The 15,040-nt window shown below is 40.8% G+C and overlaps 1 protein-coding gene and 1 long non-coding RNA gene across 4 annotated transcripts in view; one reads left to right on the top strand and one right to left on the bottom strand.

The window, feature by feature from the left end:
* LOC140715449 (zinc finger protein Pegasus-like) overlaps positions 1-15,040 on the top strand; it is a 17,875-nt gene continuing 2,835 nt past the window's right edge. Inside the window, exons 1-3 of one of the 3 annotated variants that reach the window (XM_073027648.1) lie at positions 1-403; positions 7,354-7,517; positions 14,560-14,742. In XM_073027648.1, coding sequence (XP_072883749.1) covers positions 7,385-7,517; positions 14,560-14,742 — 316 coding nt within the window. In that variant the 5' untranslated portion in view covers positions 1-403; positions 7,354-7,384. Of the gene's footprint in view, positions 404-2,260; positions 2,338-2,483; positions 2,505-7,353; positions 7,518-14,559; positions 14,743-15,040 lie in introns of those variants that run through there. The other 2 variants (XM_073027649.1, XM_073027650.1) reach the window with 2 other exon arrangements.
* LOC140715451 (uncharacterized) overlaps positions 8,456-15,040 on the bottom strand; it is a 20,432-nt gene continuing 13,847 nt past the window's right edge. Inside the window, exons 2-3 of the long non-coding RNA XR_012096138.1 lie at positions 13,877-13,899; positions 8,456-8,779 (exon numbers count right to left, since the gene is read on the bottom strand). This is a non-coding gene — a long non-coding RNA (uncharacterized lncRNA). The remainder of the gene's footprint in view (positions 8,780-13,876; positions 13,900-15,040) is intronic.

Raw genomic sequence — 15,040 nt, forward strand, 5'->3', positions numbered from 1 at the left:
AACGGGTAACAAAAGCCGGTCCTTCAACACACACACACAATGCCGGTGGGCAGGAATGCTCGGTAGATCCCTCCGTCGTCCGAAGGCCGCGCTCATTGTTCCGCCGCGGGTACGTCATCATTGGGTCCGCCGTTTCCAGGGTGACAGTTTCCGTAGGGACCCGTTAAGCCGTCGCACTGATTCCTTCCCTGCCGAACTCTGACCCCGGCTTTTGTTCGACCGCCTCTTCGAGCCGTTGGTGGAGGAACTCGGCGGAAAATACGGACCGAGAGAGCGCCGTTAAATCCATCGGCCCGCAGCCGCCATGCGGCTGGCCGCGCACACGGCGCCGTGGGGTTCCGCCGCCGGCACGGGCTGGGGAGTGCTGCGCTTGGTGTGTCCCGAGTAGACGCTACATCGGAAGGTAGGCTGAGATTTAAAACGCCAGCCCGGGCGCCGAGAAATGCTCAACTACTGAACTACGGAGCCTTTTGCACTAGAGCGGCTGTTCGGATTTATGTGGATTCGTGTTAGCGCCGTGACGGTTTAACTCTAGCCCTTTAACTCTTAACGAGCGCGTCAAGTAACGACGACGCTGCCTGATCTCTCTCCCTTGAGGGGTGAGATGTTTATTTGGAAGCGGCAGCTTCCTCGGCCTCAATCCCCAGTGAGATGTTTCATCTTCCCCCCCCCCCCCCTTCACTTTTTACCTTTCAAACGAACTAACGCCGCCGAACCTGCTGGCCTCTTGTGATCGACGTTCCAGCGGATCAATCGGAATCGGCAGGCACTTACCCTCGTGTCCAATCGATCAGTAGATTGGTAGGAGAGGTCACGCTCGGGTCAGGCCTCCCCCAGATGAGGTGAGGTAGATGTTGGGCGGTTCGCGATTCCTTTACCGTCCTGTTCCTATGAAGTTGATAGTCCCAGGCAGCTTCAATCTAGACCGCCCAGTAGGACCCAATATCTATAAGATATCTATGAGCTCTTCTTCCTCAGAAAGCTAAGCAGTAGGTGAACAAAACCCTCACTCTGATCCCTTTAAAAATGCAGTTGTTGGAAGCCTGAAATATAAAAAATGTTGGGCTCGGACAGTCAACGTCTATAGAAAGGGAAAGGTCATTCTAAATGTCAATTTCTTGCATTTTAACTGAACTTGTGATTCACACGTTTAATGTCTGTTGTAATATATGGCTGAAAAGTTTAAGTTCACATTTAATTGTCATTCAACCATATATGAACAAGGCTAAACAAAACAGATTTCCTTTAGGGCAAAGGTGCAAAACACTGTATTAACAGTTATACACAGCGTATGTGGTGACATATGTACGCTAATAGCAAATTTTACTTTGTATATTGCACAAGGCAGATGTGAAATAACAGTAAATATACAGTCACAGAAAAAGCATATAATTTAGCCCAAGTCCCTGAGTGTTACGACCTATAGACTGATGCTGCAAGGATGTTGTCAGCGAGAACAAGTCTGCTGCAGCCCGCAAATGAACACAATCCGGCTTGTCTTCCATCGCGGAAACTCTGGAGGGCAGCAGCACTGGGAGTGCCCGGCCCCCAACATGGACTAAAGCCCGCTTGCTGCACCTCTGCTCTCTCCCACACCCCCTTCGGTGTCTCCTCTCCTGTGCAGCTGTAACAGGTGATCCCCAACCGAGGCTACGTAGCTGTTGGTTTCACTAATGAACCAGTGAATCAGACTTGCTTAGTCACTTGTGGTCTTGCAATCACAAGAAGAACATCCAAGACAATTACTCACTCAGTTTGTTAGACTTCAACACTTCCCTGTAGCAGGCAGCAATATGGACCACACCAAGTCCAGCTCCTCCGCTACTGAGCAACTTGCTAGTGAGGTGGACCTGTAGTACTTGAAGTTCTTAATAACCAGTAGTGTCTTGTGATCGTAAAACCATATGTTTATGCTCAGGACTGGGATAAAAAAATAAGAATTTAGAGCAAGAAGGTGGGGGAGGTGAGGAAGAAGTACAAAGTGGTAGGTGATGGGTGAAGTAAGGGGCTGGGAAGCTGATAGGTGAAAGATAATGAGCTGGAGATGAGGGAATCTGATAGGAGAGGACAGAAGGTGATGGAAGAAAGAAAAGGGGGAGGTGCACCAGAGGTGGGGGGAAGTTGAGGTGAGAGATGGTGAAGGAGAGGGTGATGAGGGGGCATTACATGAAGTTCAAGAAATCGATGTTCGTGCCATCAGGTTGAGGCTACCCAGACGGAATATAAGGAGTTGCTTCTCCAACCTGAGTGTGGCCTCATCACGGCAGTACAGGAGGCCATGTCGGAACGGGAAGTGCGTGGCCACCATGAGGTCCAGCTTTTTCTGGCAGACAAAGCGTAAGTGGTTTCCCAATCTACGTCGAGTCTCACTGATATACAGGAGGCTACACCGCGAGCACCAGGTACAGTAGATAACCCCAGCAGACTCACAGGTGAAATGTCGCCTCACCTGGAATGACTGTTTGGGGCCCTGAATGGTCGTGATGGAGGAAGTGTAGGGGCAGGTATGTCACTTGTTCCACTTGCAAAGATAAGTACCAGGAGGGAAATTGGTGGGGAGGAATGAATGGACAGGGGAGTTGCGTAGGGAATGATCCCTACAGAATGTGGGAAGGGAGAGAAAGATGTGCTTGGTGGTAGGATCCTGTTGGAGGTGGTGGAAGTTACGGAGAATTACGTGCTGGATGCAGAGGCTACTGGTGTGGTAAGTGAGGGCAAGAGAAATCCTATCCCTGGTAGGGTGGTGGGAGGATGGGTTGGGGCAGACATGTGCAAAATAGATGATGCGGGTATGGACAGCATTGATGGTGGAGAAAGGAAAGCCCCTTTCTTTGAAGAAGGAGAACATCTCCTTAGTTCTGGAATGAAAAGCCTCATCCTGAGAGCAGATGCGGTCAAGACAGAGGAACTGAGGAAAAGAAAGAATTCTGTTATTTGTCATGTCAACCATACAGCCTTGCCAGTTTAGCAACTTGAAGAACAGCAGCTGCACATTCAGTCTTGCTATTCTTAATCTATCCTCAGCAAACATCACTCGTTCTTTTTCCTTTCATATTGTACTCGTACTTAAGGCCCCTTTAAATGAACATTAACCTGCAACCCACTTGCACTGTTAGAATTTTTCCTGGCTGAAAGGTCTTGTAGTCTATAAACTTGTCCCTTGCCCTTGTACAAAGTAATACTTTAGAAACATGGACAAGCAAATTACAGATGGTTACCTTGTCTTAATTGTTTATTGAAATAGCTTAGGTTGTGCATTTGTGCAATTGAGATTTTGTGAAAATCATGTCAATATATAAATGATCAGCATTTGACTTAATCATGGAAATTGTATTGTAACACACTTTTCTCATTGCCAGCATGTTATTGGAAAAATATTGCACCCTTCAAATCGATCGGACACACTGATTACAGGATTGTATTAAACCAAGAGATGAATCACTAGGGTGAGGATAGGCAGCATTAGGAATCAACAACACATAGCAAGGGATTTAATTTAAAACAAATGTGAAAATGAGGTGCAGCAAGTCAAGCAATCATCCAAAATTGTGGATCTCAAGCAAGACCAGCAATTATTGTCCCCCAGGAACATATTGAGAACTGAGTGGCTTGCTTGGCTATTTTAGAGGCATTTTTAAAAGTCAGTCATGTGCAGTAAGCTGGGCCGAGTAAGGATGGCAAATTTGTTGGACCAAAAGCAGGGGTTCCCAATCATTCTGATGTCATGGACCCCTACCATTAACCATGGGGATCCGTGGACCGCAGTTTGGGGAATCCTGCTGTAAAGGTTGCTAGTCAAATTTGTGTGAATATTTTACAGTAATCAAGCATATTTTGTGTTAGTTTGTGGTAAATTTTAGATTATTAATTGGAATTTGGTTCCTGGATTATTAATTTGATGAAGTAATTGCTGTTCTACCACCCTATGCACCATACTTAAAAAGAAATTGTAATTTAAAAAATGGCTGAGATATTATAGTGTTTAGTATTACCGTTGACCGGAACCTGAAAGGGGTAGCCATATACATAACCTAGCTATAAGATCATGCTAGAGACTAGGAATCTAGCAGGGCGTAACTTGCCTCCTATCTCCACGAACCTTGTTCACCACCTGCAGGGTCCACATCATGAGTCAGTCGCTCACGAGTGTAATCGGAATACTCTCCACTTGTCTGGCTGAGTGCAGCTTCAACAACACTCAACAAACTTAACAGCATACAGGACATGGCTGCCCATTTGATAGGCACATCATCCACAATCTCAAACACAGTGGCAGTAGATTGTACCATCTACAGCATCCAATGAGGCAGCTCACTAAGACTATTTAGCATCTCCGTACCCAGGACCAATGTTATATAAAGCCTTGGGATGGGAATGGGAAGTGAAACTGAAATGGCTAATCCCCAGGTGATCCTGCCTTTTGCTTTGGACAGAGTGAATGTGCTCAACCAGGTGGTCCCCCAATCTATAACGGGTCTCACCAATGTAGAGAAGGCCACATGATTTCTACTGTTTGTGCTGAGCAGTGGGTGATGTTACTTAGGGTGGCAACTGAGTTGTTACATTTGATTTCATTGCATGAGTCAAGGAAGTAGATTTAGTGAAGGTTGCTGTTCATTCTAGCAGTGTCTTATATTTTTATCAAGTGGGCTGCCTGCACTCTCTGTCCACGCGAGCACAAGAAATAGCCACTTGGACAAGTGTTCAGTAAGGACGCTGGAAATCACAAAAATCCTAGTCTAATTTTTTTGGAAGCACAATTGATAAAATCACTATATTTTGGATGCCTAATGTCTCTCTAACTGTGTTTTAGCATGTTATTGAGTAGATAACACAACAGCAAAATTTATATACATGTGTTGTTTATATGATTTTATCAAACATTTGTGGCAGGCACTGAAAAATGTTTGTGTGAAATTGAAATATCCTCTAGTAAATTACAGAACTTTTATGTGGGCAAATTCATTATAGCTTGTATAAATAAAGTTCTGTGATGATGAAGGAATAAAAAACATTAGGAATGAAATAGCTTAGAAAAAAAATTGTATGACTTTGACACGTGCATATCATGGATATCTCACCTGTCCCACGTTACCTCTAGTGAAAAAAGCATAGCAGCGTCTCCACTTCCTGAGGAGACTGAGGGGAGTTGGGCTCCCTACACCCACATTCTACTGGAGCACCTTCGAGAGTGTCCTGACCAGCTGTATCACCATCTGGTAGGAGAATTGCAAGGCATCTGATTTCAAGACCTTGGAATAGATTGTGAGCACTGCTGATTGTATCAAGGGGGTCTCTTTCCTCCTCTGTCCCCCCCAAATCTGGGACATGTTCACAGAGCCCTTCCTAATTGTCAAGGACCCCTCCCATCCATCCCCAATCTCATTGACTTCCTATTGTCAGGCAGCAGATACTGCAGTATAAGACCAAGGATTGTTAAGCTGGGTAACAGCTTCTTTACCCCAGACTGTAAGACCGTTGAACACCCTACTACCACCCAGTACACATTACTAATAACAGCTCCAGTAGCATTATACTGTTGTCTATTTAACTTCATGTAGTATATGCACTTTTTATAAACTTGTACATCTACAGAATATTTATTATTGTTAATATTATCTTATGTGGTAAATGTACTATGTTTTGCACTTGAACCCAGAGGAGCATTGTTTTGTTTAGCAGTATACATGGGTACGGTTGAATGACAATAAACTTGAACTTGAGACCTTACCTTTTTTTTAAAGATAGCCAGTCAGCTATCAGAATATTAAAAGGCCTAGATAGAGTGGATGTGGAGAGGGTGTTTTCTCTAGTGGGACAGTCTAAGACCAGAGCACACAGTCTTGGAATAGAGAGACATCCATTTAGAACAGAGATGGGAAAAATGTCTTCAGACAGAAGATGGTGAATCTGTGGAATTGAAAGGTTCTTGATTAATTGGGTCGTCAAAGATTATGGGGAGAAGGAAGGAGAATGTTGTTGAGAGGGAATGTGGTTGGAATGATGGAGCAGATTCAGTGGGCCAAACGGCCAAATTCTGCTCCTTTGTCTTATGGTCAAGTGGGGGTTGCTTGAAGCCTTAACTCAAAAGTTCTGTCATTATAACTTACAATAACAAAGCTTGTTAATATTAAGCATGCTCGTAGAGCACACTATATTTGTTAACATTAATATTGTGATGTTGCTCTGAATGTCCATAAGGCATAGGAGCAGAATTAAGCTGTTCAGTATGTTGCTCCATCATTCTATCATGGCTGATTTATTATCCCCCTCAACCCATTCTCTTGCCTTCTCCCTGTAACCCTTCACTCCCTAACTAATCAAGAATCTTATCCACCTCCGCTTTAAATATACCCAGTGACTTTGCCACCACAGCCATCCGTGGTTCTGAATTCCACAGATCCATCACCTCCTGGCTAAAGAAATTCTTCCTCCTCTCTATTCAAAGCAGCATCCTTGTATTTTGAAGCTGTGCCCTTGATCCTAGACCCATATTGTGTAGTGCCATTCCAAATGTTAATGTGATGTTTTGTGTGAAACTATAATATTTATTTCTTGGGACAACATCAAAGAAACAAACTGCTTTTTAAAAGAGGTGGTATCCAAACATCAGTCCTGCTTTGCCTTTCATGGTGATCCTGTATGTAATCCATCTACTTGCTTTATTTCTTTTATCCCTCTTGATTCACAAACATCTATCATGTATGAAGTTTCTGTAACATTTTGGATTATTGTTGCTTCTTTCCATGAGATGTAATTCTCTGTCAGAAAATGTCTGGCCATAGTTCTATGAAAGTTACTTCTTTCGGTTCATAGACAGTAATTTGGAACCAGTAACTTGCTAGCTACTTTCAGATCTTCTGTATTTTATCTAGATATTACGTGTTATAAAAGATGTGAATTTCTTCAAAGCAACTGGAAATTGACTCTCGAGAGCCATGTTAGTAATCAGAATCTTTGGAATTCTCTACCTTGAGGTTCATAGCTGCTCAACTGCAGAATATATTTGTTAAAATTAATCATTTTTGAACACTAGGCAAATATCAGCATATTGAGAAGGGGTGACATGGTAAACATTATGTTAAAAATCAATCTTGATTTTGTAAAAATGTAGATTGGTGATGAAGGATGGTGAAGTGGCCCACTCCTATTGATTATGCTTTTGATGTTGTATTTAACACAGTACTCCAATTTTAGTACAGATCGTTAGAAATTCTTCTTTCCCAAAAATCACCTGTGTCATTCTGCCCTGATCGGACTTTGATGAATTATTATTCTTGCAAAATCGTGGTTTTATGTAGCTCATTGTTATGACTGGTGATGTGTAAATTCCTGATAACATTTTCCTTACAGGAAATAAAGAATTTCTTAAAACACCAAGAACATGGATGAAAAAAGAGCTGTTTCTGTGGACTTCGTGAAGGATTTCCAGGAATATCTCACTCAACAAACCCATCATGTGAACATGATATCTGGCTCAGTTGGTGCAGAGAAGGAGTCAGAGTCTTTACAGACTGGTAAGAGCTCTTGGAACTCTTATTTGGAATTCCTCGAAGCATGAAAGATTTATGGCACAGGAGGCCTATCAGCCTCTTATGACATGTCTGCCCCTAAAGCTGCCTAGTTCCATAACTGTGCTCTTCAAGAACAGATATGAGTATTTTAAATGCAGCAGAGGTCCTGTTTTGGGCTGTAAATTCCAGGCCCTGACAGCCCTCGGGTGGAAAAAAATCTTCATTATGCTTCCAGCCCTTCTATGAATTACCAATTAAAGCCACCTGATTATTGGAACAAGAAATGTTCTTCCAATTACTCCAATTTAGGCTTTCATAATCTTTGTCACATCCATTAAGTTTCTACTCTTCCTCTTCTGCTAGAAAGAAAATAATCCCAGCCTATTGAATCTCTAGTCTTGTCAATGAATTTGACAGAGGCTCAACATCCTCTGAAGTACAAAGATATCTTTGCTCTTATATCATGACCAGGACTATTCACAGTACTCAAGTTATGGGCTGACTATTTATTTATGTATTGAGATACAGAGCAGTATAGGCCCACTGGCCCTTTGAGCCACACCGCCCAGTTCCTAGCCTAATCAGGGGACAATTTACGATGACCAGTTAACCTATCAATCAGTACATCTTTGGATCGTGGGAAGAAACTGGGGCACCCAGAGAAAACCCACACAGTCACAGGGAGAATGTACAAACTCCTTACAGGCAGCGCCAGGAATTGAACCCAGATCAGATGAATTGTAAAGCATTGTGCAAATCACTAAGCTACACAGTTGTTCTGTAATGGCCTCTGGTCTTGATTATTAATGGAATGCATTCTGCATGCCATTTGAAACACCTTTTTTTCTATTGTTTCTAGCTACTTCTGTTTTGTATAAAAAGCTGAAGAATAATTTTTTTTTAAATGATAAAAGATTACTTAGTAATGTCAACTATTTGGTTTTATTTTGGAATAAACTTTAATCAGTATTGCCTTCAGAGGACTTGCTCAATTTCAATCCACTTGTCAAAGGATAATGAATTATTAAATAATTGTCATATATTCTTCAAGGCCAGTATTAATGCACCAACACTGGACAGCAAATTTTTTATGTGTTTTCATTGGTACTTAGTTTCGGAGGCTTCTTGCTTAAGTGTCCAACAATAATCAGCTATCATTGATGAATTCCAGTTGCCCTGATACTGTTTCTCCATGACCATAATGTCTTGGTGAAACCTTTCACCATGCTTGTCACTGATAGCACCAAGATTTGCAGGGAAGAAGCCTAAATTGGAATGCAGAAAATGAATCTTTAGTGACAAGTTACATTTCATGGTTTTGTTTGCTTGAATCATGTTGTCAATCAGCTGCATGTAACCATATAACCATATAACAATTACACCCCCGAAACAGGCCATCTCGGCCCTTCTAGTTCATGCCGAACCCTTACTCTCACCTAGTCCCACCAACCTGCACTCAAGCCCATAACCCTCCATTCCTTTCCTGTCCATATACCTATCCAATTTTACTTTAAATGACAATATCGAACCTGCCTCTACCACTTCTACTGGAAGCTCGTACCACACAGCTACCACTCTCTGAGTAAAGAAATTACCCCTAGTGTTACCCCTAAACTTTTGCCCCTTAACTCTCAATTCATGACCTCTTGTTTGAATCTCCCCTACTCTAAAAAGCCTGTCCATGTCAACTTTATCTATCCCCCTCATAATTTTAAATACCTCTATCAAGACCCCCCTCAAGCTTCTACACTCCAAAGAATAAAGACCTAACTTGTTCAACCTTTCTCTGTAACTTTGGTGCTGAAACCCAGGTAACATTCTAGTAAATCTTCTCTGTACTCTCTCTATTTTGTTGACATCTTTCCTACAATTCGGTGACCAGAACTGTACACAATACTCCAAATTTGGCCTTACCAATGCCTTGTACAATTTTAACATTACATCCCAACCCCTATACTCAATGCTCTGATTTATAAAGGCCAGCACACCAAAAGCTTTCTTCACCACCCTATCCACATGAGATTCCACCTTCAGGGATCTATGCACCATTATTCCTAGATCACTCTGTTCTACTGCATTCCTCAGTGCCCTACCATTTACCATGTGTGTCCTATTTTGATTATTCCTACCAAAATGTAGCACCTCACACTTATCAGCGTTAAACTCCATCTGCCATCTTTCAGCCCACTCTTCTAACTGGCCGAAATCTCTCTGCAAGCTTTAAAAACCTACTTCATTATCCACAACGCCATCTATCTTAGTATCATCTGCGTACTTACTAATCCAATTTACCACCCCATCATCCAGATCATTAATGTATATGACAAACAACATTGGACCCAGTACAGATCCCTGAGGCACACCACTAGTCACCAGCCTCCAACCTGACAAACAGTTATCCACCACTACTGTCTGGCTTCTCCCATCCAGCCACTGTTGAATCCATTTTACTACTTCAATATTAACACCTAAAGATTGAACCTTCCGTGCGGAACCTTGTCAAAGGCCTTACTGAAGCCCATATAGACAACATCTGCTGCTTTACCCTCGTCAACTTTCCTAGTAATCTCTTCAAAAAATTCAATAAGATTTGTCAAACATGACCTTCCATGCACAAATCCATGTTGACTGTTCCTAATCAGACCCTGCCTATCCAGATAATTATATATACCTTCTCTAAGAATACTTTCCATTAATTTACCCACCACTGACGTCAAACTTACAGGCCTATAATTGCTAGGTTTACTCTTAGAACCCTTTTTAAGCAATGGAACAACAAGAGCAATACGCCAATCCTCCAGCACCATCCCCGTTTCTAAAGACATTTGAAATATTTCTGTCAGAGCCCCTGCTATTTCTACACTAACTTCCCTCAAGGTCCTAGGGAAAATCCTGTCAGGACCAAGAGATTTATCCACTTTTATATTCCTTAAAAGTGCCAGTACTTCCTCCTCTTTAATCGTCATAGTTCCCATAACTTCCCAACTTGTTTCCCTTATACAATTCTATATCCTCCTTACTGAATACTGAAGAAAAGAAATTGTTCAAAATCTCCCCCCATCTCTTTTGGCTCCACACATAGCTGTCCACTGTGATTCTCTAAGGGACCAATTTTATCCCTCACTATCCTTTTGCTATTAATATAACTGTAGAAACCCTTTGGATTTATTTTTACCTTACTTGCCAAAGCAACCTCGTATCTTAGCTTTTCTAATTTCTTTCTTAAGATTCTTTTTACATTCTTTATATTCCTTGAGCACCTCATTTACTCCATGCTGCATATATTTATTGGAGATGTCTCTCTTTTTCCGAAGCAAGTTTCCACTATCCCTTGAAAACCACGGCTCTCTCAAACTTTTAACCTTTCCTTTCAACCTAACAACTTTAGTTTGGTGCACTGTAGTTGTCAAGAAAATTTTCAATAACCTGCTTAAATGTTTTCCTTAATCTTGGTATCAGTTACTCTGGGACACATCTGTCTCAATATCGAAATCCTTCATGGAAATGTTTGTGCCTGGTGACAGCGGATTCCATCCTTGCAGTCTTGAACCCAGTCATTCTGCTTTTGCCTTTGACAAACCCAAGACTCTGACCAGGTCATTTAACTCTGAGTTATCAGATGAGGCTCACTCAACATAAAGTTATAAGTATCAGTGTTGTTTTCCATTCCTGGCCCGTGCATCATGGCATCTTTGTCTACCTCCTCTAGACCCCATGTCTCTGGTAGCTTTAGTACTGGAAGACTATTATTATGCGGCACAGATACTCCTGGTTGAAGGGAGATTGGGGTATTCAATGGATTTCTTACTTTTAACAGAGAAACCAGACACATTGGTCAGACGGAAGTAGCAGTCTGTCACATGATCCTTCTGCTCTTACCATATTATTGGGATGGTGAACGGCATTCCAAGTACCTCTGAGTCAAGCTCTAAGATAACAGTGCATGTTGCGCAACAGATGGGAGAAGCCCAGGTTTTGTCTGGTTTGCCAATTTTACACCCAAAATAAAGCTTGTCGGCTTCCTTACTGAGAGGAGACATGCTCTGTCTTTGAGGTTTAAGCAGATATTCACCACATATATAAAGTATTACAGCTGTTGAAACATTGGCGGAATATTTTGCTATAAGTAATACTCTTGAAAATACAATTGCTTTATTATAATAAGTACACACAATGTGTTATGTGTGTAGAGCGTGCACATCAATGTGATTGCAAACCGACCCATGTAAGTGCAATACATAGAACAGTGTGCTTTTCTAAAAATTGTCCTGCCATGCAGCATCCACCCAGCCTATGCATCCCCAGGCATGCCTAGACAAGATAGAAAACTTTTTTTGTTGCTTACATTGTTGGCAACGTTTTAATTGACTTGAATTACGAATTGAAATAACAAATATAAGCAATTTTTTTTAAAAAGAGTGCACAATTTCATGATTTTCATGTTCAGCAGCCCAAAATTCATAAGATACACCCAAAAGTATTCAGCAAGCAAAATCTTTGTTGTACAGTGTAATTTGTCAATGTATCAGATAGTCAACACATTTTGCATAACTTGGCAAAATGAAGATAGTGAGATTTAACATTCATAACAAAATAAAAGCATTGCAATTTTTCATTTTGATTTCAGTGATTTGATTAGCTTTGGCAAAACTCAAACTATTTTGCTTATTATCTATGACTGCTTGCTGACTAAGTTTAGTATTAAATGGCAGAGCTACATCTTGTCACTGAGGATGTTTTCATACATAAACGATGACTGCTTGGACTTAAAATGAATTGAAATTTGAAATACTCGATTTAGCTAAATTTTGCTGCTAAAATTTCAATAATAAAATTATTAATGCAATAATCCAAAGTAGTTTTAGATACATTAGTATCTATACTTATACTATTTAATTGGTCATGTATCACTTGTATAGCATGTTGGCGCGTGGCCAAGTGGTTAAGGCCACTTAAGGCCATCTGAAGATCGCTAGTTCAAGCCTTGGCTGAGGCTGCCTGTGTGTCCTTGAGCAAGGCACTTAACCACACATTGCTCTGTGATGACACCGGTGCCAACCTGTATGGGTCCTAATGCCCTTTCCTTGGACAACATCGGTGGCGTGGAGAGGGGAAACTTGCAACTTGGGCAACTGCCGGTCTTGCATAAAAAAAACCTTGCCCAAGCTTGTGCCCTGGAAATTTCCAAGGCACATAAATAAATTGTGAAAATAAATTGATTGTTCTGTGATAGTAAACTGGATTTCAGTCAGGTAAAGGTGAGGTAATTAATTTGGCGAGTGCAAATACGGCAAGTGAAAGGAAATACTGTATGGAGATGTTTAAATGTATATCTGCAAATTTTGGAAGATGGACTAGTGAATAAACTGGATAGGAAGACATACTACATAAAGACAAGAAATTCTGAAGATGTTGGAAATCTAAAGCAACACTCACAAAATGCTGGAGGAACTCAGCAGGTCAGGTAGCATCCATAGAAGTGAATAAACATTTGACGTTTTGGGCTGAGTCTCTTCTTCAAGACTGGAAAGGATAGCTGGAAAGTGATAGGGTGAAGCCAGGTGGGTGGGAAAGGTAAAGGGCTGGAGATGAAGGAATCTGATAAGAGAGGAGAGTGGACCGTAGGAGAAAGGGCACCAGGGGAGATGATGGGCAAGTGAGAAGAGATAACAGAATATAAGAAATGGGAGTTGACAATGAAATTCTGTAAAATGGTGGTTAGATTACAGGTAAGCTACTTCATAACGCTTCTGTTCAAGTTATGACCAGGTTATGTTTGTACTGGACTGGAAACAGTTGAGATTTATGAGGATATTAGGCAGTCTTGAGAACTGTAACTCTCTAAAATGATTGCATAGTTTGGTGCTCCTTTCTTTGGAAGAGAGATTGCTGAAAGGTTTAGTTAAGATGTATATAGTTGAGGGCTGGAGACAATGGATAGGAAAAATGTTTTCTTAAAGTTACATCAGTAACCATGTGTAGATTTGAAGTGTGGAATTCAGAATTAATTTCACTCAGAGGAACTGGAACTCTTATCATGAAAGTGTATTAGAAATAGAGTCTACAAGGTAGTGGATCGGGAACTGGACTGCAAAGCTTACCTTTACCAGTGCAGGAATGTAAGTATCAAAGGGGATGACGTGGTGAATTTCTTAACTTTTATAATATCAACAAGGCACAAGCCAGGGTGTAATCTGCTTTTGCTTGGATCAATGCAATTCCAACAGCATTTATACAATTGTACATTATAAAGGACAAAGTAGCCTTAACCATTCACTCATCTGATATTGGTATGTTATTTCTGCAGCTCTTGCCATCAACAAAATATACTGCAGTGGTTCAGCATTCTTCTTCAAACACACCTGTCTCACATACAATCTTCATCCTGTAAAAACACATAAATTCCATTAGCTCTAAGTTTCCTCCAAATCACTATTCCTTTAACGTCACTGACTCAAATTTGGGATTCCCTGCTCAGCAACATAATGAGTGAACTGTCATGTTTCATGAAGATGACTCACCATTGCCTTCCAAAGAGCAATTGGGAATAGGCATTACATGTTGACTGTGCTGATGATATCCAGTCATTGAATGAAATGGAAAAATGGCGTTAATCTTACATGTAATCACAACCTTAACAATCATTATTAAACATATAGGTAAAGATTATGAATATCCAATGTAATCCACAAGCCTGGAAAAATTGATCAGAACACTATATAATAAAATTTTATTTGTACTTGTAAGTCCTTTGCATAATTGCTTGTTTGGCATAAATATAATTTTAATTAAATAGCAGATTTCTTGTCTCCATGAAGAATGCCACAGGGGATCTACTAAAAGTGTAAAATGCATTTTTTGAAATGTCTTTCGTGCAGTAATTTATGCTTAAGATGGTTCATGTAGAAAAATATATACTCAATTCACCACCCAGGTTGAATGATGTTTTGCTCTGTAAATGTTTGTTGTCAAATACTGACCACCTTTGATGTTAGGATGCAGAGATTTTAATTTTTCACTTTTTTTCTGGACTTATTACCATTAGCGGGTTCGGAAGGTGATCAGAATGGAATACATAATGCTTCAGTTGAAGTTTCACTGGATGATGGCTCAGGGCTCATCAATGATGGGTTGGAAAGGACGTATGATGGAAAATTGAAGTGCCGCTACTGCAACTATGCTAGCAAAGGGACTGCACGACTGACTGAGCACATGAGAATGCATACAGGTAATGGCTAAATGCTTTTGGTTTACAAATATTATAAAATAGAAGGAATTATTAAATTTGTTTCTATCAAGGAGCAATACAGTACAACACAGTGAAAATTTACTCAGTAATGTGCATTCTGGAAGATAATACAAACAATTAAATTCCCTGTACCTTCTCTGTAAAATGCTGGATTTTAAATTTTAAATAATTTGGTGGGCCTTTTGGAAATTAAAGATTGCTACAAAGATGGTAAGTTGCAAAATTCAAGGAGAGCTCAGCTTTTCATGTAAATTATTCTCTTTTCAATAGAAGGTTT

This window comes from Hemitrygon akajei, chromosome 23 (assembly GCF_048418815.1).
Source record: "Hemitrygon akajei chromosome 23, sHemAka1.3, whole genome shotgun sequence".
NCBI classification, from domain to species: Eukaryota; Metazoa; Chordata; class Chondrichthyes; order Myliobatiformes; family Dasyatidae; genus Hemitrygon; species Hemitrygon akajei.